Source organism: Nilaparvata lugens, chromosome 2 (assembly GCF_014356525.2).
Source record: "Nilaparvata lugens isolate BPH chromosome 2, ASM1435652v1, whole genome shotgun sequence".
Taxonomy (NCBI): domain Eukaryota; kingdom Metazoa; phylum Arthropoda; class Insecta; order Hemiptera; family Delphacidae; genus Nilaparvata; species Nilaparvata lugens.
The window spans coordinates 12,544,388-12,570,768 of NC_052505.1; the positions used below are offsets into that span (position 1 = coordinate 12,544,388).

A 26,381-nucleotide genomic window follows, 5' to 3' on the forward strand; every position below is an offset into this window, starting at 1 on the left:
AACAGCTGACTTTCAAATTTTGGCGCCATAATTTGCGTTGTTGGTCCTTGGTTGCAAGTTGCAAGTTTTGGTTATGTTTATATTTCATATTTTGTTTTTGTGACACTGTGACTTTATCTTTATCCGGTAATTATGTAATTCCTTATTATTATCATCTCAGATTATGTTTATATCATAAATATAAAATTGATAGAAGAAAATTGTTTTATAAATTCCATAGAAGCTCCAGTAATACCATGTGTGAAGACCGAAAGGCTAATAATATTATTTCATTGGTGATGTCTTGTAAAAATAATTATAAAAATTAACCAGAAATTAACTTATCAGTAAGTTGGGCTTGATCATATTTTATTACCTACTTACATTCCTTAGATTCGTGGATAGCCGCAGGTAAAATGGCCAAGTTGAAAGCATCCGATATCCACCCGACATTTCCAAAGGACATTAAGGTATTTATGAACAATCATTTAACTCCAGAAAACAAAGCTTTACTCTATAAAGCTAAAGAAGCTGTGAAAAAGGCGAAATTGCGGAGGCTTGGCTCTCGGGGACCATTATCCAAATAAAGGTTAACGTAGGTGACAGGAAAATGCGTGTGCTGAGTGAGAGTCACCTTCGTGAAATAGTGCAGGCCAATCAAACCAAAAGTGGCTGATAACTTCTATTACAGCGATGCTCCCCTGTCGACAATATTATTATGTTAAGAACAATTATATTTATACATATGGGTCCTTCAAGTAATTAAGGGGGAAATTATTCATTTGGTTTTAATTTTTAAATTGTCTCTTATTTTCTGTTTTCCGCGTGAAGTTGTTTGGGTTTTTCTAGGAGTAAGGATGATCTATATATCTTTTAAATTTTTTTGAACCCATCCCGTATTATTACATATTGTATATGTGTATTTTTTTTTAGTTCTTAGAGTAATATGATGGGTGTAATTATTGCATTTATAATGTCAGCAAGAAATAAAATAATGATAAATAGATCTTCAATGCCTAAAGGTGGCCTACTTACACTATATATACAATAAAATTTACTGAATACCGTGTTTAATGAAGTGCAATGCATCATCATCTCATACTGAAATGGAAATAAATAACATAGCCTACATCCGTGTTCTCTAATACAAAAGATGTGCATATTAGTATTATTGTGAATAATGTAATACAGCAGAGCTATTTATATATATGGCGCGTTTATATAATATAGTAGATTATGTTGCTGGCATGAAAGGAAGTTAGCTACAAATTAAAAATAAATTCTCTCAACGCTCCACGAGATGAAGCTTTCATGTTTCTCTCCTGAAACCATGCAACTCTTAACATGTAAACAAAAATTGACCTATCATTATTTTTTAATTTTCTTTTTTAATTCAATTATTATTTATAATTTATAATATTGTATTCATGCTACGCTATGACAAATTTTGCTTACAACTAAACACCACTTAATCAGATAAAAAATTATTATTGTTCAACATACAGTATAATAAATATCTACTGTGCTAACTTAAAGACACTAATGATTCAGGATATTCATATTAGCACAAGTAATGTTGGCACAAGTAATTTGCATACTTCATCGCATTTTTATTGATTGTTTATTATTGTTTCTACATGACTCCTTTTTTATGTTATTATATACATGTAGGCTACGTAGGCGAGCCTTGCTTCTCGATGTTATTGTTCTGGAATAGCTCTTAAAGACTATTATCTGCCTCAGAATACCCAGAATATTCCTCAACGATGATATGATCAATGTATTGTGATTTTCATATTATATCAACTTAAGGATGAATTGATGGAGTATAGAATCTTGGTAGCGTAGAGTATAAATTGTTTTTATGATCGATGTATTGTGATTTTGATATATAGGTAACTTGAGGATGAATTATTGATAAAGTATGAAATCATGGTAGCTTAGGGTACAAATTATTATCCATTGATTTTTCTATTATTCACTGAAACTCAAATAGTGGTCGAGCTGAATAACATAATAATTATTGAAAAGTAGAAAAACCATATTAGCTTAAAGTATAAATTATTTTTTCATTGATGTTTTATTCTTCACTGAAACTTGAATAGTGGTCGAGAAGACTAATATAATAATTATTGAGAATCGATAGACTATTGACATTTATATTGCACTCATTGTTTAACCTTATCGGTCCTTATCATCAATCACTTTGATGAATGATATGCTTCCACGAGTTGTATTTCTCTATCTGTTTTCTCTGTTCCTCTGCCCAAAAATACGATATAAAATCCTTAGCATGCCTGTTTTAATAATATTTCTACATCTTTCTTCGAATAAACATTTTTTTGTATGAGTTATGCTCAAGCCCATTCTATCTTATTATTTTTTTTCTTAGTATTATTATTTTATAAACTTATTATTATAGCATTTTTTTTATACATGACTTTGTAATGAAGAAGACTCTGAATCTATCTAGCTTTTATGCGGATATTCTTACTAGTATCTGTCTTGGCATTCCTTATTTAATGCACTTCACTCATTATACACAATAATTATTACTAGGCCTATTAACGGCACGTCTGGTCGGTGGACCCGGGCGGCGAGTTTTTTTTCTCTTTACAAAAACCAAGCAAGTTTTTTAACTTCTCTCTCCATTATATCTCTTTCTTTCTTCTTTCTTCTTCTTCTTTGCTCAGATGAACTTTGATTTAGATGATGGAGTTGAGGATCTTCTGTCTGTAGAGTCGGTATTCTGTGGGTGCCCGCTGGAGGTGGAGAACGTTTTTCGCGATGATTGTCCTGCCCCCTTTCTGAAAATATTCCATATTCGATCGTACAATAGAAATTTCGATGAGACACTTATAATGCTAAGTGAATTCCATTATAAGCCAGATGTGATAGTGCTGACGGAGGCTTGGTTGAGGGATGACAATAACCTAATTCCAATAGATGGGTATGAGGCTGTCTGCACAACAGTTTATTCTAATAGAAGTGATGGAGTTGTAGTTTACACTAGGAAGGATATGACTGATTGTAGGGACCTTGAAATTGGCGGTGCCAATTGTCTGGAGGTTAAGTTAAAATTTAATAGAAAGAATGTGAAACTTCTAACCGTTTATCGGAGCCCTATGTCTAACTTCGGTGATTTCCTTCACAGTCTAAGAAACTACTACGAGGTTTTCGAGGAGAACACTATATATATAATGACAGGTGATATTAACCTGGACTTCATTGATAATAATACAATTCATGAACGCGACGAGTATCTTAATTTTTTGGTTGGGAGCGGTTTTGTTAACTGTATCAATTCTCCCACAAGGGTCTCTCCTACAACTAGTTCTTGTCTCGATCATGCGTTTGTAAGACCGATGGAAGCTCCTTTCATTAGAGCAGCCATACTCACGTATATGAGACGGATCATTACGCAACTGTTATTGGCCTACAGTACCCTCCGGCAAACAGGGACCCGGCTCCTCTGCTTAATATCTCTCCATTCCGCAAGATCAATTTTAGAATTTTTGCTAACAAAATAAGAAATGAAACATGGCAAACTGTAATCAATGAATATGATACCAATATAAGTTCTGATAACTTTATGGAAATAGTTGAAAAAAATTAAAATGAAGCAAAATACACTCCAATTAATCCTACTAGTAGAACAAGAGTCATAAAACCGTGGATAACTCCTGCTCTTGTGCGTTCAATACGTGAGAGAGACAGATTGGGGAAACGATTGAAGAATGAACCCTTTAACACAGTCTTGAAAATACATTATAAAAATTACCGGAACAGATTTTCTAATTTAATCCATGCAACCAAAAAACAATACTATAGTAACCTTATAGCTGAGAATACAAATAACCCCAAAAAATTATGGAGAGTAGTAAATGAACTGGCAGGAAGACAAAGAAAAACTAATGACTTTCCAATTTCTGTTTTTACCCAGAATTACAATAATATGGATAGCATTAAGCAAGTGACAGACAATTTCAATAACTATTACTCCAGGGTAGGGTTTAATCTAGCTGCAGCTCTGAATTCGGGTGGTGAAAGGATTGTAGCAGATGAAGATTTTTCCAATCCAAATACTTCCTTTTTCCAAGCTGTAACAGAGGCGGAAATTACTTCAATAATCCTTTCCATGAAGGGTGACTCTGCCCCTGGATTTGATGGTGTTGCAGCGTCCCTAGTTAAGAATAATGTTGAATACTTTGCTAAACCTTTAGCTCACCCCTGGCATGTGCTTGTCTGGCGGCCCTGATGGATGATCCTCGACCCAAATTAAAACTTTTCTATTCTGTACTTTCTTCTTACTATCTCTCTCTATCTATCTGTCTCCTTTTTACTCTCTCTTTCTTTCCCCTTCTCTTCCCTTCTTCCATTCTCTCTCTCTCTCTCTCTCTCTCTCTTTAGCTGGTTTTTCCTCTTGTTTCCTCCTCTGAATTAAAATGAATATATTAAATGATTCGGACTCTTCTTCGCACACAGGCATCATAGCCCATGTGAAGAAAATTTCCTATAATGCTTTCTATAATTTTTTGTAATGTGTATTTATAAAGAGGAATAAATTGATTTAATTTGATTTGATTTACATACAAGGTTTTGGCCGCAACGCCACATGTTAACACACCTCCAAGTGTGCACCTGCTTTTTGCATATCCCTTGAGATGTGACACCGACACAGCCAAGTCGGTAGGGAAGTATCACAGAGGAGTTTAGCCTGTATTACAGTAGAACCACCCCAATTGACCGTGCACTTCGGTCGGGACACTGTTCATTTCCGGCTGTATGTGGGCCAGGTCGGGGTCCGATCGTATCCGCTATCTTGTCTTCAGGCCAGGAAAAATATTATTGCTTCCCAATTGTATACGTCTCCAAGATGGGCGCTTGCAGACGCACGTTTCGTGCCCAGCTACTCCCAGAGACGGTGAATTCAGGTGACTCGGTCGAACAATCAACCTCCAATAGTCTTGAGCCTATACCCAGCCGTAGTGCCATAAGTTAGGCTACTTCCAGGGATTGTTTAAAGAGTCATCACGTGTGCTATGGTTCCCCCTGGATTGCAATTTTTCCTTTATCATGAGAACCAGCGGCTGTTGGATTCAGTAATACCTGAGACGGGACAAGGAAAGAACTCCAAAGGAGCTCTAAAAGAGCCCCCCATGAGCTGAAGCTTTTGCTTGTTCCCTCAGGGACCTCTATTTTCTTACAGTAATGTATTGTGAATCAACTTATATTTATTCTTCCTCTTTGTGTTTTTCAGTGGAAAATATGGGAGAGCTACCTGAAACGCTCGCCAACAATAATCTCAATTACCAATTTGAAGCATTGATGGACCACGTGAATTGTCTTACTGAGAAATACGCAACTTCTGGTATAACATTGATTTCATATGTTCATATTGGCTTAAGTTAATCAAGTTACTATTTAATATTAAATTTTAACAATCGTTTTAATTTATTTATGCATTTGGAAAAATTATGTTGATATTTCTACTGCGATGGTAATATTCTGTTAATAACTTAGCCTACGGTACTGTAAAGTACTTGTCTGGAACCAAAATCCTGTAAAGTGTAAAACAATGCAGACCTATACATTTTTAGGTTAATAGTAATGCCCAGTCGACACTTGACCCAGTAAGCTAGCCCCGCGTGATAAGCTTGGCTGCGTTGGTCTTGCCCTCCACTCTGCGTGTCCATTCTGCGGTAGCCAACATTGGCAAGCACTCGCTACACGGAGCGCCGTATTCAAAATTGAAAATAGAGTTGAAAGTTGGAAATATTAACTAGCAGGAGCACAATAAAAAAGTAACGCAATAACAATCCAGAGAAAATCAACTCAAATAAAAAGTACACAGAAAAACCAGCAGAGCAGACGACAAAACAGCATTGTTTGGTAGACTAGTGTGGATGGATTGTTTGCCAGTGCTGGCCGTCGTTGGCCTGTGCTGGGCTGGCCTTCACTCGAGCAAAGCAAACCTACGATCCACATATTGGTGCTGGCCGACGTTGGGCCAATATGTAGATTCGGCGTTACAGGTTTCTAAAAACATTAGTTGAAGCATCTTAGTGCCTTATATACCCGAGTACATTGAGAAGAGTAATTATGTAAACATTTTGCATGATTCATGTCAGCAGACAAACATATTGAATGATGATTCTACATGTCGCGACATTTGTAAGTCTGTTATCGTAGCGTAGCGCCTGGTCACGGGTTCGAATTTCCTGCTAAGGAGATTCATCCATTTATCCACGCCCATGCACAACCTTTAGAAGGGCATCAAGTTCAAACTAAAATTTCTCATAAATTTGTTTTGTTAACGAATGTATTCCTGAATAAGTTAATTAAAAATTCAATCAAAATTTTTCATTGAAAAAGTAATCTTCCAATGCAATCCATTAACTCTATTAATTTTTCTTTCCAGCAAGAGAAAACTTCGAGAAGCTTGATTTTCTAGGCTTCAATTCAGTGACAAACTTGGAAACTGAGATCATCAAGGACAATATTGATTTAATTCAGGTAATGCTCAATAATTCAAAGATGATAAAGTTTTTTCTCTCACAATTCAACATATTGTTTTCCGTATATTCAAATATGACAAGTCAGACCGTCACGCTTCGCAACCGCTCCGCGCGCTAATTTACCGAACGTAGTGAGGTCTATGTTTTAACTCGGATTTTCTTTTGTCTGTCTGTATGTAACGCAATTACGGCCAAACGCGTTGATAGAATTAGATGTGATTTGGCAGGAATTTTCTTTTTTCAACTGGGCGTCAATGTAAGTTATATAGCTAATTACTTATATAGTCAGCACTCCTCATTCCATTATTGTTGATGTAGCATAGTTGTAGTGGAAGGTAACATTGTATTTAGTAGTCAGTTCCAAGCTAGTGGACATAGCGGACGGAGCTCTATCGCGAGATATAAAATTATTGTAATATGTGGTTAACAAATAAATTCATTTTTTAAAAAGACTATTTGATTAATCACAATCTTAACTGGCGCAGTCGGTAGGACACTTCAAAAACGAGAATTTGGTTTTTCGGTTTTAACCGTTAATGAAGTGTTCATGAACTTACGAAAAAGTTGTATCAGTCACCTAACATCGGGACTTAAATAAGTGAACAATCATAAAAATAACTTCATAACAAATTGAATAAGTTGGTGAACTATTATATTATTAAAATTCGTGAGTCTTAATTGCAAAATTATATTCTTACTCAGTCACCTAATATCGGGACAAGTGTGAAAAATTATAAAATAAGTGAACAGTATAGTAAAGTGTTAACAATACCGTATTTCATCTACAAATTGAATCAAGAAAAAGCAACAGACTTTCAATATCAGGACAACCAAGGACCTTCATCATCTAAGGACTACTATGGACTTCATCATCTAAGGACTACTACGGACTTCATCATCTAAGGACTACTACGGACTTCAACTTCTAAGGACTACAACGGACTTCAACTTCTAAGGACTTCCACCTTTGGAGACTTTCAACCCAGGACTGTGACAAGACGAACTCGATTTTAGTATTGTGAGTAACAAACTTTTGTGATTTACAAACTTGGATAATATTAATTTTACTTACTATTTTCTTATTTCTTTTTCTTGTAATTTTATCTATAACTAAGAGCCATGAATTCCAACAATGATAAAGCAACCAATCCCCAAACTGTACCTACCCTTAAGAAAGAATTCTTGGACATGATCCCTGATTATTCAGGAGAGCCTACAATGCTAAATCGTTTTATTTCAATTTGTGACAAACTTGTAGCGAAATTTTACGTAACTGCCAATCCAGATGATTTCCAAAACGAATACTTGTATTCTACTATTCTTGCCGGTATTAAAAGCCCAGCTCTTGACATTGTTACTAGTTCTAACACTTATGCATGGCCTGACGTAAGAAAAGTTTTGATCAATAGTTACATGGACAAGAGAGATTGCTTTACTCTCAATCTTGAAATGGCTGAACTAAAACAAGAATCAGGTGAATCACCCTTTTCATTCTATGAACGAATCCAAAAACTTCTGAATTTACAGATCTCGTATTTACGAAACAAACAACCTACAATATCAGAAGTCATGTTTCAGTATGTAAATGGATTAGCACTTAGAGTATTGCTAAGAGGATTAAGAGAGCCTCTCGGGTCTCTCATGAGAACCAAAAATCCCAGTTCATTGGACAGTGCTCTAAACATGCTATCCAACGACTTCCAGTTCAAATTTGGTTTCTTTCAAGACCACTCTAATTTGAAAAAGCCTAACACTCAAATCCAACACAAAAGTAATCCCAGCTATCAAATGCAAAACTATCCTCAGAGACAACAGTTCTATCACACTCAAAATCAGAAAGGTCAATTCTTTCAAAACAAAAATCAACACTTCCAAAATCAACACATGAACAGACCTCAACAACATTTTCAAAACAATCAACCCAAACCACAGTATTTCAACACAAATCAGCCAAGAGCTCAAAATCCAAACTACAACCAACCAAGACCCCAAAATTCGTATCAACCAACGCCAATGAGCATTTCCTCAATCAACAATCGTCCCCAAAAAAGACCAAGACTGTTTCAAATGACAGGTCAACCAATTGACGAAATGCAAAATGATGAGTTTGATAATAATTTCGGAGAAACCACTCAGAAAGAATTATCAGACGAATTCAAACAGCTCTCCGTTGAAAACGAAAATGAAACGTATTTCCAGCCAGCCGAACAAACCGAATCAGAGTGTTTTTTAGAGGATACGAGCCTCGAAAGAAATTTTCAATTATGAATTTACAAGATGACAAAAATGAACTTCCCTACTTCATTGATCCTAAAACAAGATTTAGAGTTCTAATCGACACAGGAAGCACTAGGTCATTCGTGAAGAACTTCATAGGTATGGAATGTTACAAAGAAAACTTGATAGAAGACCCTTTTGAAGTAGCAACAGCGCATGGTATTTCACAGAGAAATACAGTACAAAGATTTCTTTATTAGGAAAATCGAAACACACGTTCTATCTTTTTGATTTTCATAAAAACTTTGACCTTCTTCTCGGACTTGACATATGAAAAAACTTAAAATAAATTTGGATTTCATTAATGACAGTATTGATTTCAATGGAATGAAACTACCTATTTATTATTTTAACGCTGAAGAAAACGATTCAAAGTGAAGCCAACGAACCCTACCAAAAATCAAATGACACAAATAAAATCATTTCTGATACAAGCTAGAACTCAATCCATTATAGAAATTCCAAGTGAAAATATGAATGAAGGTGAAGCTATAGTATCATACAAAAACATTTCCGGACTTGAAATTCCTCAGTGTCTAGTGAAAGTGAAAGAAAACAAAGCCTATTGTTCTATTTTGAACCCCACTACGTCAGACAAGAAATTTACCATTCACAAACCAATGTCAGTCGAATCGCTTGAAAACTATAATTGTATTAATCCAAGTGAGTTACGTAATCATAATACATGCAATAATTTGAATCTACTCCATCACAAAACTAACAAAATCGATCTATCAAAAATTAGAACCAATCATATGAATGCCGAAGAAGAGCAAGCTATTTTACAAGTGATTAAAGATTACTCAGATATATTTCACATTGATGGAAATCCTTTGACTTTCACAAATGAAATAAAGCATATCATAAGAACCACCGACGAAATCCCGGTCTATCGAAGTAGTTATCGCTACCCTGAAATCTATAGAACTGAAGTAAATCGACAGATTGATGAAATGTTGGAACAAAAAATAATTCAACCCTCCAATTCACCTTGGAATTCACCAATATGGGTCATTCCAAGAAACAAGATGCTTCTGGTAAAAAGAAATTTCAAGTTGTAATTGACTATCGCGGTTTGAATTCTAAGACTATAGACGATAAATTCCCACTTCCTAATATAACGGATATTCTAGACAAATTAGGAAGAGCACAGTACTTCACTACCCTAGACTTATTCTCTGGCTTCCATCAGATAGAAATGGATCCTAGCAGTATTGAAAAAACTGCATTCTCTACAGATACGGGTCATTACGAATTTTTACGAATGCACTTCGGTCTCAAAAACGGTCCACCCACTTTCCAAAATCTATGAATAGCATACTAAGAGGACTCCAAAATGAATTGTGTTTGGTATATTTAGATGACATTATTATTTATTCAACTAGTTTAGAAGAACACATTGATCGACTAAGACAGGTATTTGAAAGGTTAATACAATCCAACTTCAAAGTACAACTTGATAAAACAGAATTTTTGCGTAAAGAAGTTAGTTTTCTCGGACAATTAGTGACACCAAACGGGGTTAAACTAAATCCTGACAAAGTCGAAGCGATAAAAAGATATCCTATCCCTAAAACAACGAAAGAGATAGAAGGATTTCTTGGACTTCCAGGATACTATCGAAAATTCATTAACAACTTTGCTCATTTAACAAAACCTCTAACTAAATGTTTGAAAAGAAATGCTAAAATAGATATACAGGACTCAGAGTACATTGAGTGTTTTGAAACTTGTAAGAATATCCTTACTAACGAACCAATCCTTCAGTATCCTGATTTTGAAAAACAATTCAACCTTACAACAGATGCTAGCAATATAGCTATTGGGGCAGTTCTTAGTCAGAACAAAGACGGTGCTGATTTGCCTTGTGCATATGCAAGTAGAACCCTCAACGAAACTGAAATGAAATATTCAACTATTGAAAAAGAACTTTTAGCGATAGTTTGGGCTACCAAGTACTTCCGCCCCTATCTCTATGGTAGAAAATTCAAAATATTCACTGACCACAAACCCCTACAATGGTTATTTTCTATGAAAGAACTGCCGTGCTACCAATTTCTCCTAAATAGGTTGGATAGCATTTCACACCTATTAACCTACAGGAAGTTATCGGCTCCAAAGTGGTAGATTCTTGATGAACTATGAATGGATCTATCGCCTATGAATGAGAAATCCAGTTTTCAGAGCAAACCAACTTATAATCTTCAGAAGAATTTTGGCAATATACAACACAAATCCACAATACAATACCTTACACACTTAAACATCCTAGCATCATTACAAGCTAAAATACTTATCCAGTTTATATAGTTCAAAACAATGGCTATAGGCTTGTATACACACAAAACAATTTTATACAAAATTAGAACACCATAAAACTGTTCAAAACTCAATTTAAAACATTATAAATTTCAATTAGACAGAAAAATATTCAGAGATCACAAAACACTTTCCATAGCCAGCCACCATTTTTTTAGAGAAGACCGAGCACAAAGTACAGAGCAAAGACCACACCTCAAAATCAGTGTCAACGTTATGGACACGTCATTGATATTAAATTCCAAAAAATTATAAATTACAAGTTTAGAATTTACATTTTACATTTGTTCTCAATAAAACTTTATTCGAAACTATTATTTTAAATTTATATATCCTCTATATTATAATTTTTTATTAATTCTGTTTCTCTGTTTCGGTGATACCATGGAATGCAACACAATTATTTACGATAAATTCTCAGTTAAAAAGTTGTCCGCATATCGATTACTCTGATATTTACTATCAAGTTTTATAGATCTCGAATTGAAGATTCATTCCAATCGAGAAAAAATGTAATATTACAGAACCGAATTCAAAATTATTAAGATGGAGACTGAAATTAGAAGAATTTGATTACGACATAATATGTTATAAAAAAGGAACAGCAAATCAAAACGCAGATGCCCTTTCCCGAATTCAGTTGAATAATAATAACACACACAACCAAAACTCACCCAGATTATTCAGTGATATTGATGCGATTATTAATGAAGCCATTGAAAATGTAGTGAATATCATACCTAATGAGGATGCACAATCTATTATAGCTAACGTGGATGATAACGAAACGTTATTTCAAACATTAGAAAATGAAACCGGTACAGATGATAATGAAACCCCATTTAGAGAATTTGAAAACGAACCCCCTTTTCGAGGATTCGAAAACGAAACCCCTTTTCAAGGATTCGAAAATGATGAACCAGATTTCATAAGTCCTGCTGAAGATGAGTTCATAGAAAATAATTCTCATACGCAACATTCCAATTACGAAAGTAACACATCAGTAGAAATACCAGTTTCAGATGACCCAGTTAACTATGCTAAAAACCAAGTCATATTGAAGCTTGTGAGCAATACCCAAAGAAAGTCACTATCCATAAATATTTGATAGTAAAACAAGAATGATAGTAGAGATATCTGAGAATAATTTCGATAAAAATGTGATTGACTTCATGAAAGAATATTTAGTGCCTAATGTTAGATATAGCTTGTATTTTGAAAATGAATTCTATGAAAGATTTGCTTCAGTGATTGCCAAAAATTTTAAATTTTCAAAACTCATACTTGTATGATGTAAAGTTAAAGTACTTGATGTAACACATGAAGATGACAGAATAGAAACTATTAATAATTATCGAATTGGAAAAACGAATCACAGAGGTATACAAGAAACGTACGATAAGATAAGAAGAAAATACTATTGGCCAAACATGAAAAATTATATTCAAAATTTTATTAACAAATGTGAGATATGTCTCAAAACAAAGTACGAACGAAATCCACTTAATTTAGAAATGAACTTGACACCGACAGCTACAAGGCCGCTTCAAATCATTCACGTGGACAGTATAACATTCGAGAAAAAGAAATTTCTCACGATCATTGATAGTTTTTCAAGATACGCACAATGCTATCCAATAAAAAGTTGTAACAGTGTTGAGGTAGCAGACAAACTGCTTAGTTTCTTTTCCCACCATGGTATCCCTCAAACTATAGTTGCCGACAATGGATGTGAATTCAATAATGGCTTAGTAAAGGAATTGACAGAATTGCACAAAATCAAAATGCACTGGATAAGTACTCAACATCCGCCTTCAAATGGCTTAGCCGAACGTTTTCATTCTACGATAATTGAGCACATCAGAATATTCAATAATCGCGACGAGTTCAAAACAGAAACAATTGAAAGTAAAGTAAAGTACGCCGTAATTGCTTATAACAATAGCATTCACTCGGTAACAAAACTGACACCTTTGGAAGTTTTATACGGACACATAGAATCTAATCCCATTCTCGAAATTGACATTCAGAACAGATTTATTACGAATATGTTAATAATCACAAAGAAAAAACTAAACGACTATTTGACCATATACAGGAAATAAACCGAAGTAGAAAAGAACATGCCATCAACGAAAGGAACAAAGATCGAGAAGAACTACCAGAAATTCCAAAAGAAGTTTATGTGAGGAATTTACAAAAACAAAGTAAAACTAAAAATAAATTAAACAAAGAAACTCTCCTATCAGTGAATCGAGAACTTAAAACTGCCAAAATAAATCCCCGACATCATAACACTAGAGAGAAAATTCATTTATCCAAGATAAAAAGACCTAGAAAGTTTAAGAAACTGAACAAAGATCAAACTAATGAGAGAACTGAACAAGTAACAACCGATCCTAATTCAAATCCTGTTCTTCCAGGTTCCTCCTCTGCCTAATGAGTATGGCGAATCATTCTTCTAAAGCTGAAGAATTCAGGAATATAAGTAAATCTAGGAATAATTGCAGCAGATTTAGGCTCTGCAAAGTTAGAGATTTCAAAACACACTTTCATCCACTATTATGAACTAGAAAGTATTTTTGATCATGTTGATAATTTGAATATGTATTATGATAAGGTATCTGAAAATATTAGAAATAAGATTCCAATAATGGAAAATGTAGAATATATAACTGATAATGGTAGTAAAGCAAGAGATATAGTAAACTATTTGAAATTTATTAATCATACTAGGAATGTAATAGAAGATAAGTTGGATATCATAAGTGTGACTAATGATAAGAGATCTAAAAGAGGACTATTGAATGGCATAGGAGCCGCAATAAAATTTATTACTGGAAATTTGGACTCGTATGATGGTGAAAGATACGATTATTTACTTGAACATTTGAAAACTATTCAAAACAGTTTGATTGATCAAATATCAGATTCATTGAGTTCAGAACTTATTGCTGAATTTAATCAGACGTTGAACATTGTTAATTATAATTTTAATGAGTTGGAGAATAAATTTAAATTTGTAAATGATAAACTTAGCGACTATGTAGAACTAGAGAAATTTAGAGATTTGCTGAACCAGTTGAATATTTTATATAACATTGTATTAAGTTTGATCCAAGACATTGAAAACTCTTTAACATTCTGCAAATTGAAAGTTTTACATCCTAGCATTATTTCAACTAAAGAATTGTATTATCAGATAACCAAGATTGCTGGTTACTATCAGAATAAATTACCATTGAAACCTGAATTGAAAAATATGTGGGAATACGAAAATTTGATAAATGTAAACTGCCAACTAACGTCTAAAGAAATCATTTACTTTTTGAACTTACCAATCGTAGATGAATTAAATTATAACTTATACAAGTTGTTTTCTGTACCTAGTATGTTTCAAAATGGATATGTAACTATTGTTCCTAAGGTCAGATACTTACTCAAGTCAAACGATAATAATTATAATAAGAAAGAAATATCAATTGAAGGTCTAACTAGTGAATGCACTAGAAAAACAAGTTCAAATTTTATTTGTTCTGTAGAAAGTTTATGTAATGACAAATTGAAATGTGAAAAAGAAATTATTGAATCAGGAACTACATCAAACTGTAAATATAGTAAGATGAAAATAGGTAATAGTATTGTAAAATGGATTCCAGAATTAAATAGCTATTTGTGTATCTTTCCAAATGAAGAAAACATAAAAATTGACAAGCAAGCAGAAACGATAACAAAATCTGTAAAAGGAGTTTATTTAATTAATAGCAACAACAATACATATTATTATAATGGTAAAATACTTAATCATTTGTCTGAATCAAAATATCGACCTAAGTTATTGAACCTGGACAACGTTATCAATATTTGCACTAGCAGAAGTTTTCGGGCTGAATTACAGCATTTGGATTTTCGTTTAATAATAATAATTATTGAAAAATATAATTTCTTGAGTAATAAAATATAATTGATTATTCTAAATTAGAATGAACAGTTAATATTACATCAATAAATCTGTATCAGCTACCGACTATAGAAGGCATTGACAAGACAGAGGATCGACAACGTTGATCTCTTATCTTTCTTCACTGCCATTATATCGTGGACCTCACTATAGACTTCAGTATGCTTGGACGTCTTTTCGAATACCTAAAATGTATTAAAAAACCAATTTCTTCTCAATATAAGAAAACTGAACACTATATTAACGTGTATGTTTTAGAGATTGGGAATCGAGAACGTTTCGCCAGAATGCAGTAGTATATCGGAAATATCAAATGAAGTAATTTGCACGTTGAATGAACAGAGGCACCTGACTGCACTCAGGGCTGCAAACGCTAAAGAAGAGGAGAAAATAGATCAACTCGAAAAAGCAAAACTGTCTTTGAAATGGTAAGATAACTTTGATTCCTCGCATTATCTTTACTTATTAAATACTTTCAAATATACAGATTTTTGAAATCGATAATGTCATCACTTTACGAAAAAAAAATTGCTATCGTGACATGGTGAGATTTAGAAACTAAAAGTTTAAAAATCAGATTCTTGAGGCGTATGTTCTTTTTCTTTATATTAATTAGTTTAAATTTGTAATCTGTGAGTGATGCCCACATGAACTGTAGGCTTGTGCTTGAGTAATGAGACGGATAATGGTGAGAGTCTGAGAGATGTACACCTACAGCATTAATAGATTGACCTACAGCTTTATAACAAATTTATTTGCAATTTTTCAAATAGCAACTCGTTAATTCGTGAACTTTATGTTTCAGCAACCTAGAAAAGCAAAGGACAAACTTCAAGACAAAGATAGATGTCATTGCAAAAATTGATCCGAAAATTCTTTCACGTCAGGATAATGGACTTCAAGACTCACACGTTTTGACATCAGCATTTCAAAGAGTACGTATGATTATGTTCATCAGTTAAGTTTTACATAGAGGAGCCCTTGAATACACCTCAGCCTAAGCTGAATAAGCCATTTGGACCACAATCACCTTCCCTTTTCACGAGGAAATGTACATTTGTAGAGGTATAATTGACAAATAGCAGTTTTGAAAAATGAAAAATAAATAGGAAATTCTAGTCTGTTCTACAATTGACCAAGAACAAATTTTTATCATTGAAAATTATCGAGAGACAATATTAAAGACATAAATAGGCTATTTTTTATGCAGGGTAATAGAGATTTATGTACAGCCAAGAGGAATGATTTTTGATACTCTTACGGTTTTTCTGCTGAGGGTGATGTCCACGTTTGTGTGTGGCTAATTTATTAGAGGGATGATGATGATGAGAGATGAGTTTTACTTGAACTTGTACCACCTAGTGCTGAAGAATGAACTGTCGTTTAAGAAGATTCTATGATTTATGGGAAAGCTATGGGCATTATTAGATTTTGACCCTTGATGAGTTCATGTAATCTTCCTCGAGAAAATACTAAGATTTGATACAAGGAATGGGTAGGTCTGGTGAAATATGGTTCCAATACCTGTGCGAAATTTCAATGTAGGGACCAAGAAGTCAGTGGTTTAAGTTCAAACTAAAAAAATGTTTTTATGGCAAGAAAATTTGCAAGTCAACACGTGTAACCAAAAATCTACTCAGGATGGAAAGACCACCTTCTCGACCTACTCAGATTGTAGGGAATAAATTTATCCTCACAAGGTGTTTTCAAATTCAGAATAGTTTTTGCAAACAGAACAGAAATAGATAGGTAAATATATTAATAATTACATAGAAACAATGACATTCCGCAAAGTATAACGGGGCGGTATGTGAGTTGTACTATGATAATCAATTGCATTTTAGTTTGAACTATACTGCTATGGCAACATGTGAGTTTAATTTTAGTGGCAAAATTCCAGCCATAACTTCCAAACTTGCATTGATATCACGAGCACAATTCGCTTGCGTTAAGTTTAAGTGCTGACTGGTTCACTCAAATAACTGGATACAACTCAGCTAGATGTTCAAATGTTATTGCTACGCATAGTAGCGCTTTGATGCTATGAAAGGGGTAGATCGACTCAGGTATTTTATTTCCAGTCAGCGACTATACAGTTGCCAGTTGAAAGTGTGTATCTAAATTTTCCATGTTCTCCTCATTATTAATAGCTTTCCATTCTATATTCTACCAATCCCATGTTTAAATTTTATTTCTGGTAACGTACAAGCAATGATATTCTCTTCTACCAAGTATGTCTGGTTTCCATCAAATTTCGCTATCAGCTATCCACTAAATTTAATTTTGTTTCAGCTCAATTTGGATAAGAGCAATATTTTTGAAAGTCCTGATGAGCTGCTTGAAAAAGAAATGAGAAATTCGAAGATCGAGAAGGAGATTACATCTATTGAAAAGGAACTGAAAAAGTATGACGATCTACCTAGTGATCTTTGCTTGGCCAAGAATATGCTCTCACAAGCTCAAAAGGAATGCAAACTATTGGAGAACGAAGTACAAGAGCATTTCAAAGCAAATTCATACGTGTCATAATCAAAAACTCTAGGTATTTATTTATGTTTTTAATTAATACAAACAATAATATATTAAACAAAACTGTCTATCCATTTGGACTTATATATTTGGACAATATATTCGGTGTTTATAAACTAGTTCATATTTCCAAAAACTATTTCTTTTTTATTTTATCGATTCTATTTTTGAGTTTCTTTGGAGTATTTCGATTGAAGAAATCATAACATGGATGGATGAACATGAGTGAATAATTTTTTTTCATGTGTTTCGTTTTGTTTTATTAATTATAATTTAATAATTAGTGTTCTGCTAAATAGCTTGAAATGTAAATTATCCTATATTTTCCAGTTTATCAATAAATACCTGTTACAGAAGTATTGTTACTATTGTTATTTATTATCTGTGAATAGTTACGAAAAATATTGAGAAAAGAATGTTTTCTCTATTATTTTGATAGCACTTTTCCATAGTATAATTTATAACAAGCAAATTGTCTGTGAAGCAGATTTATTTTCAATTTGATTTGCATTGTGTTTTTGAAAATATAGTTTTATTTACTATTACTAGTGACTTAAGCAACAAGCAAATTGAGTAACTCACAGATACTTTAGTAAAAAAACTTTACATACAATTACAATAAAAATATTTGATGTTCTCCTCGATCTTTTAAATGTCGATCACATTTTGTTAATAAAAATGTACTCATTTTTTGAGTGAATAGCAAAATTCAATAAACTAGTTTATTCTTATTGCAACTAATAAAACCGTTCCATTACACTCTAAATATAACAAATATGAATAACTAGAGAAAAGTAGCTAACGTTATTAAAAATTACTTTTGCTTTAAATGAGTTCACTAGCTAGCCTAAATATGTGCCATTCAAAATATAAACAAAAAATATTGTGTAGCCTATAAGAAAGTACATCTCAAGAATTTATATCTTTCATAGAACTTCATTGTAATTTAATGTTCGTACAACAATATCCAGGTGTATAATTTATTATTCCAATGTGTAAAACACATAATTATATGAATCAATAATTGACTATCACAATTTTTCTAGATAAATTCTATAATCAGAATTTGATTCTGATAGAAATATCACAATTTAAAAAATATAATTATACATTCAATTTTGCCTTCAAAAATATTTATATATTTCCATGAAATAGTGTTCGATATTTTTGAGCATTAGATTGTTTCAATCACAGTATTTATGATTAAACTTGAGAGTTCAAATCATTCAAGCTTTGGTTTAGAGAATGTAAAGTGACTTATCATTAAGACAAATAAGTAGAAAATTGCCAATAGAAAAGCATCAAGCTAATAACTTTGCATAAATAGACTATGTGGAGATCTTCTTTTTCAACTTTTGGTGAATTGAAACAGTGACAGTCTGACAACAGCATCTTTCTCATCACATCCCCACAGAGCTGTAGCCAAGGCGCCTAGAGTAGCACTATCATCATATTCTTGGGTCCACTGCAGGAGCATTTGGTATATCACCTGCAATTCAAGATTAAATTAATCCATCAGCTACTGAATAATAAATTACAATTTCTATTAATTGGAAACATAAATAATTGAACAATCTTTTTCAGAAGAATGACCACTATTTCAAGTAATGTGGCCATTGGCCGTGCTCAGACTTACCGATTTTCGGCCTACACTCCGATCTGAGAATTGTCTGCCGACAATCGGTAAGTGTGAAAACCGCCATTGTTTGTAGACTTATTAATAATAGTAGCCTAGTATTAAAATAAATTGTAAATTTGTATTAGAGGCTTTGTAACATTAGTATTATAATAGTATTTGCGTAGTTCGAGTTCAGTTATTAATTCTATAAACAATTCAAACACAACTGCAGCATTGGAAAAGAGACGCATCTGAATCTTATTTATAGTTTGTTTGGAGTTGATCCAGCTGACCTGGACTGAACTTCAGGCTGAGTCCAAGACTTTTCCAGTTTTTACCAATATGCGACTCCAAATGCAGAATGTGGTCCTTCGTGCATGGTGTATTGTCAGCGAACAGAGCTGAGGACAAACAACTGTTATTAGCTAACGTAAAATAATTCTACGTATCACCATATAAAGTCGGGGGGATACAGTATTATTGTCATGCAGCGGCGTTCCAATCCCAATCATGTTCGATTTTTCTGAGGGGTGGTGGTGGGACAGACCACATGGCGGACATGTGTCGCATGTACATTCTAGGCCGTTGTCATCCGTGATCGAATCGGAGTGGTTTCGGAACGCTGCATGACAGGTGTTCAGCGGTCCAATTTTTCTGTGGGGTGAAGGGAAAGTGGTAGTACAGATCATATGACGGATAGGTGAGTCATTCAAATCCGTTGTCAGTTTTGCTGTCATACATTCGTTCTCCGTCCTCCTATAAGGATTGGAGTGGGATCGGAACCCTGCAAGCATCAATCTGAACTCTAGCTGTTTACCCAGTTGCTAATATTTGCAGTAGCAAATGTCTTCATGGTGATTGACAACAACTAATTTGGATTATAGTTTAATAATATTATCATGTACTTAACACGCGAGTAGTCGCGCCCGCGGCAAATTGCCGCACAATTGTAACTTTTGTATGTAGCTTTGGGAATTTTCGTTTTCCAAGGTTGGCAGCTCATGTAATCCTCGCTGTGACTGTCCTCTAGACAATCTTGAACAGTTTGAGGATGACAGAATGAACGTTGACTAATTTCAATATATAGGTATTATCTTCCTATTTTATATTCCATCTTCTGATTTAAACTTTCATTATCTTTTTATTCTATCTAGATTTCGAAAAATGAGTCAAATAAAGAAGGTATATTCATTCCATTCATGAGTAGATTATTTTATCCCATGAAAATGATAAATTCTAACAATAAATTTGCAGTAGGCCTATGTATTTTTTTTTTAGATTACGTCTTGGGGACTACAGGATGGAGTATAAGACAAGTCAATATACCATATTATAATATGCATAAGTAATATATATACACATATATGGTTTGAATATAACTCGCAGTATGTACCTAAGTAAAAAGGCTGTCCAGTTTATTTATAACATAGAAAATACTGTGTATTCAAACACACAGAATGTCAAGACTTTGAATCAAACCCAGATATTCAGATGGAAAGGAACTCTTGGATACTATAAAATGTTCCATCGACCAAAAACTTTTTTAGTTGATTCTTGAATATTTTCATACTTTCCTGATTTTTCAATGTATTTGGTAGTTTATTATAAAATACCATTTTTGGAATCTCCTCCATGTATTATGTTATTATAAACTATTAAATAGTATATAATAACATAAAACACGTTGAGAAAGATTTGAAATTAATAAATATTGAAAGAGCATTGTCAAAACCAACTGTTTATAGTCTAGAGAGCCATAAGAGTGAGTGTGAGCAAAATGCTCACGCGCGACCACTGACGTTCTGCAAGTCTGTGCGACTACTCGCGTGTTAAGAGGAGTTAATCATAACTTACTTATTGCGGTAGGCTACTTACTTCGTATCTGATCAGTGAGGACTACAGGCGGACGATAGTCTTGTTCGTTCTCGTCATTCTTTTTCACGTTTGTGTGATCACAAGTTTTAAATTCTTGCTTGAGAGAAGGTCCTATGTGAACATTATTGGAATAGGATATATTCGTCACATTCTGGTTAGCTGGAAAATAATTCAAAACAAGCATGTTGAGCTGCAAGACTAACATCTGAGGAGAATTATTTATTATCGTATTCTAAAAATTAATTGCTTTTCCTACAGTTACATTGAAAAGTGGCCATTGCTGCACTGATTACAGAACGCAAAGAATCACTTTTCCGCTCTAGTGCGGGAAAAAGTTTTTCTGCACTCCAGATTTGCAACATGGCAACGCAAAATAGTTAGTAGGTTATATGGAGCACCAGTACAGCAAAATCAAAATTAAGTTGGTAACTGTGACTGTGGTGCACGTTATAAGAATCTTGAAGTGGTGGACAACATTCAGCACACAGCCGCCTTCATTCATTTACTACTACATTATTATTCAATTTGACAATAAATTAAGGTTTTTATTAATAATAAAATTACACAGAAAAACATTTGATGCATTTCAGGGAATTTTACCCATAATTACCCACTTTTCATATTCAATGGTAACTGTAGGAAAAATTAAATGTGAAATACGTGCGCAAAGTTCCTCTGCTGCACTCAACAAACCATTCCGCCCTCGCCTTTCTTTCGGTGCAGCAAACTGTCACTTTGCGCACTAGTTGCACAAATAACTATTGTAGCATATTAAATTACAATCAATGTACGATTTTCCTTGATGTTTGTGTTTTTTGAGAGATTGTTTATTTTATGTAAGGTTCTAGTAAACTTAATTAAGCAGCACTCTTCATGCCAGTCTTAACCCTTTGCGCTCTCCTGGCACAGTGACACTGGACATAGCCGATTTACTTGTAAGCTCGAATTTGTTTAGTGTCTGCACTTCCGCTCAGCCCTCCTGTCCATCTCCCACTCGTAATAAGATTCACCCATGATGCCTCTACAGCTCGGATTTAATTTTGCAAACAAGACCTCTCATAGCTGAAAAGACAGTATTTTGAAGTTTTAGGAGGCCTCATTTCATTTTGTAATACTTTTTTTTCAATAACAGTCAAGTCACATGCTTTCTTTCTTCTTGTATTTCCAATATTATCCTCAGAGTTACTGTCAATATCTCGTCACTTTTTTCACTGTCTTCAATAGTATATTCTTCATCACTATCACTGTCCGATAATTCAAAATCTGATGTTTCTTCTTCCAAGGCACTCCTCATTTCTTGAGGATTAAATTCTTGGTCAGCCATAACTAAAATTAAAGTAAAAAATTAAAAAAAAACCTATAAAAACAAACCATCACTCCAACTCACCCAGCTTCTAGGTTAACAATATCTCTTACTAGATAGTGAGGAATCAATGCATTATACCCACAATGCTTACTTATAATATTTTCATATCTCACCGACAGACTGCAGCTCTTTACAGACAATTAGAGACGATATAGAATATAATACAGAGCAAAATATCCAACTACGCAGTTGTCCAGGACTACTGGACATGAGAGCGCATCAGAATTTCAGTTTTGTCCAGCTATGCTGGACAGGAGAGTTGAGGTGTCTATTGTAATGCAGTAAATTACGAGTGGATTGGAAAAATGATGATGTCCAGTGTGACTGGACAGGAGAGCTGGTGGGTCACATTCATGTTAAAATTAACGAGCGCAAAGGGTTAAGGCCAAGCCGCGTTTTTGTACTGGTGTCGAACAAGTCGGCGGGGCAGGAAACTCTCTGATTGGCTGATTATCAGCTGATTGGGTTAGCGTTCAGGAATCAGCTGTTGCTCAGACAATCGGAGAGCTTCCGACTTGTCCGCCGCCAGTGCGAAAACGCTTCATATGTGGCTTCAAATCAATAGAAAATAATGATGGAGCAGCGCTGGAAATATATTACCGTAATAGTTTTAAATATAGCGTTAAAACACAATGAACAGTCACGGTCTCACAAGTTGATCCCTGAGCCGATTCACCCCTTCTACAGCATCAAAAAACGCTACTAAGCATAACAATATCATTTGATCAACCAGCTGAGTTGTATCCAGTTAGATCACATCTGTAAAGTAGTTTGTATTTCTGATTGAGATATCGCCCTACAACGGAATTTGTCTCTAACTGAAGATTTTCATAGAATGAAAATAACAACTTACCTGTATAACTGAACTCCGGAGTTTTATTTGATTTATTGTTTTTCTTTTTCTTTGAAGATTTCTTATGAATGGGTTCAGCATTCTGTTTGAGATTGGACTGATCTTCATCAAGTCGTTTCACGGCATCAATGTCTGCTTCTTGATCGGAAGTTGATATTCTTCCATTGTCGATCGATGTCCGAGCTCTACTTGGAACAGCATCTGTCACTAATTCAGCAACACCGTGGAACACAGCTGTAGAAATGAAAGAGATACTATATAGTGAAGTGTCAACATTTGCAATTCATCATGTTTTATTTTCTTGAAATTGACATTCAACGGAAAAACTCTCATTACGTTAATATCTCCCAGTTTTATTGAATAACTCCCAGAAAGAGATTCGAAAAAGATTTTCAATCCAATAAAGCAAAATAATTACTTACTGAAATACTTGTTATATATTTCCAAAAAATATCCATATATAATGTATTGTAGTTGAGTAACGTTTATCACCAATTACAATTAGGGAATAAGAAGCTCAAATAATATTGTTCCAGGAGGTGACCCATCTCTTAGTAGATAAACGAGGGAATTGATCATGCGGAATCGCCAAATCTCTATCTCAGGAATGCTCTGTGATATAGTAGGTTGTAGTCCAGGCAATGAATGCTCAAAGAAGGGTATAGGCCTAGAGGTAAATGTTTTGGAAGACAATTTTTGACCTCACAGTTCTGTCAAGGGTAGTAAGGAGGTGAACATATAAAAAGTCCCAACCCCTACCCACTGTGCTAAGGGGGTGGGAGTGGTTTAAAGGTACCATTTATTGGTTTCTCGCATAAAACTCAAAAACTATGTATCCTAAGGACTTGAATGTCATGTAACAAATTAAAGCCCTCATGATTTCCTACAATATTAATTCTACAACTTTCTCTATATCTCCCCTAGTGTTTGAGATATCCGCTCTTGAAAGTGTGACATTTTTGAAAAAGACACGTTTGCCACCAATTTTTTTCTATTTTTACTTCTATAAATTTTTGAAAATCGATGGGAAAAATCCATGTTGATTATGAGCTTATAGTGCATTAGATTCTCTTCAATTTGATGTATAATTTCACACTTTTACGAATTTCCCAACACCTTTTGCAGCAGCTTTAGCGTTGAGTGTGAAATCTCAATTTTTGCAACAATAGACCAATTGACAAAGGAATTTGGAGGGAATGTTCAAAACAAAATTTTGACTTTGCAGCTTTGTTGAGTCTAGTTAGGAGGAGAACATATCAAGAGTCCCCATTCCTAACTCATGTGCTAAGGGGATGAGGGTGGTTTAAAAGTTGCATTTTTCAGCGTTTCACTTCCACGCTCATATCTAGAGAAAAATGCGTTCAATCAACTGACATAACTAACCACTCAAAAATGAAGCTCGATGAATTCTCTACACTTTTTGTTCTATGGAATTTTGCGATATTCCCAACAGTTCCCGAGATATTCGCTATTGAAGGTGTGTAATTGTTAAAATAACAGTTTTAAATATCAAAAAATGGTACCTTTAAACCACCCCCACCCCCTTAGCACATTGGGTAGGGGTGGGGACTTTTTATATGTTTCCTCCTTACTACCCTTAACAGAACTGTGAGGTCAAAAATTTTCTTCCCAACCTTTCCCTCTATAACCTTTCCTTGACTGAACTATTGAAAATTTTCAAAATATGCATAGGATAACAATCGTGCGTGCTTGCAAGTCTGTATTAGGGCAGATCTCGTATTCACGAGATTATGATAGTCTCGTCTTCTTGTGTTGTAAGTGAGCAACTGGTCTCTCCCTTGGAAAATGTGAACTTCACTCCGTAAAAGGCGGGCCATTAACTATCCGATTCCTCATCCAACAATGTTGGACCGGAAATAAGACCATTAGTCGGATCTTTACTCACGCTGCGACTGGGTTAGTCCAACATCGCCACTCACGTTCCAACTCGACTCTGACTAGGTGGCTGACATTGAGAAGTCCGGCAAGATTTGACCCAACATCAACAACCCCATTCAAGGTCGGACTTCGAATCCAACATTCAACATTGGACCTCAAGTTGGACAAGAGCAGCAGTGTATGCTCAACCAGTATAACCAGATGGGGCTACCAATTATTACATAATATGGGTAGCCTAAGTAAAAGTTATGGTTACAACCAACGGACGCCTATTATTATTGAGAATTATAACTTATTCGGGAAGAAATTCTGGGTCCCCCTTCTCTTTTTTCCTGAAAACACTTGTCCAACCAACAGTGTATATAAAAGAAGTTTACAAAACTTCCAGCATCATAATAGTTAGGTATAGGCGAGTACGGTAGGTACCTAAAATTATTTCCCAAAATTAAAAAAAAACAAATTACAATACAATTTGGCGGAATCATGTAAGAAATTTAATTTATGCTGTGTGAAACTTGGCTATTCAGCCTTGCGACAATGTCCACATTACGTATCAAGACTTTTGGAATTTGATAATTAAAAAAAATGATAAGAGATGAATGGGTCTATTCCATGTAGTTCTAACTTAGATGGGTTCTGAACCACCAGCTGGGTGACAATGACGCAGTAATGATAAAAAATAAAGAAAATTATTCTTGCAGCCTATACACCGTACTAAGAATTGGCATATTGACCAAAAACCTAAATAAATATGGTAGCCTGTCCTTTAACCTATAAAAGCTCAAAACTTTTCACAGTAAAATTAATCGAAACTTCTAGATTCAATGATTCTATTTCTCAACATTTTAAAGTTTGTAAAATAATGCTAGACTACAAAAAGAAAAAGCAAATCGAATAAAAACGTGAAATAACAGAAGCTGACTCACCTGTTGCTTTGGTTTGAAAAGAACGGAAGAGAGATTTTTTCGATTTTTCTACTCCAGTCATTCCCAAACGTTTAAAATCTGAAATAGGACGATTATAATTATAATTTGTTGTTCATTCCACACAAATAATTTAGTTGACTTTTTACTACCAAGGAAAAAAATGCGTAACTTACAAAATTATCTGACAAAGCCGAACGTCAGAACACAGAACGAGCAGCGAGACCTCGAGACAAGACAAAGTAAAGATAAGGATAACAAAAA

The 26,381-nt window shown here is 34.2% G+C and overlaps 2 protein-coding genes across 4 annotated transcripts; one reads left to right on the plus strand and one right to left on the minus strand.

The window, feature by feature from the left end:
• The first annotated feature begins 33 nt into the window (after positions 1-33).
• LOC111057296 lies at positions 34-18,296 on the plus strand. Of its 3 annotated transcripts, XM_039420571.1 has the most exons (7): positions 40-126; positions 373-449; positions 5,240-5,350; positions 6,401-6,495; positions 15,313-15,482; positions 15,860-15,989; positions 17,347-18,296. In XM_039420571.1, the coding sequence occupies exons 3-7, from the start codon at positions 5,248-5,250 to the stop codon at positions 17,581-17,583; spliced, it is 735 nt and encodes a 244-aa protein (XP_039276505.1). In that variant the 5' UTR covers positions 40-126; positions 373-449; positions 5,240-5,247; the 3' UTR covers positions 17,584-18,296. The 3 variants fall into 3 exon arrangements, with proteins under 3 accessions (XP_022200414.2, XP_039276505.1, XP_039276504.1); XM_022344722.2 differs by lacking the exon at positions 373-449 and having other exon boundaries at positions 34-126; XM_039420570.1 differs by lacking the exon at positions 373-449 and having other exon boundaries at positions 43-326.
• Positions 18,297-19,448: 1,152 nt separating this feature from the next.
• LOC111057295 lies at positions 19,449-26,367 on the minus strand. The gene is made up of 5 exons (XM_022344720.2): positions 26,294-26,367; positions 26,121-26,198; positions 23,296-23,529; positions 21,077-21,235; positions 19,449-19,602 (listed from the first exon to the last, which is right to left on the minus strand). The coding sequence occupies exons 2-5, from the start codon at positions 26,179-26,181 to the stop codon at positions 19,460-19,462; spliced, it is 597 nt and encodes a 198-aa protein (XP_022200412.2). The 5' UTR covers positions 26,182-26,198; positions 26,294-26,367; the 3' UTR covers positions 19,449-19,459.
• Positions 26,368-26,381: the final 14 nt, after the last annotated feature.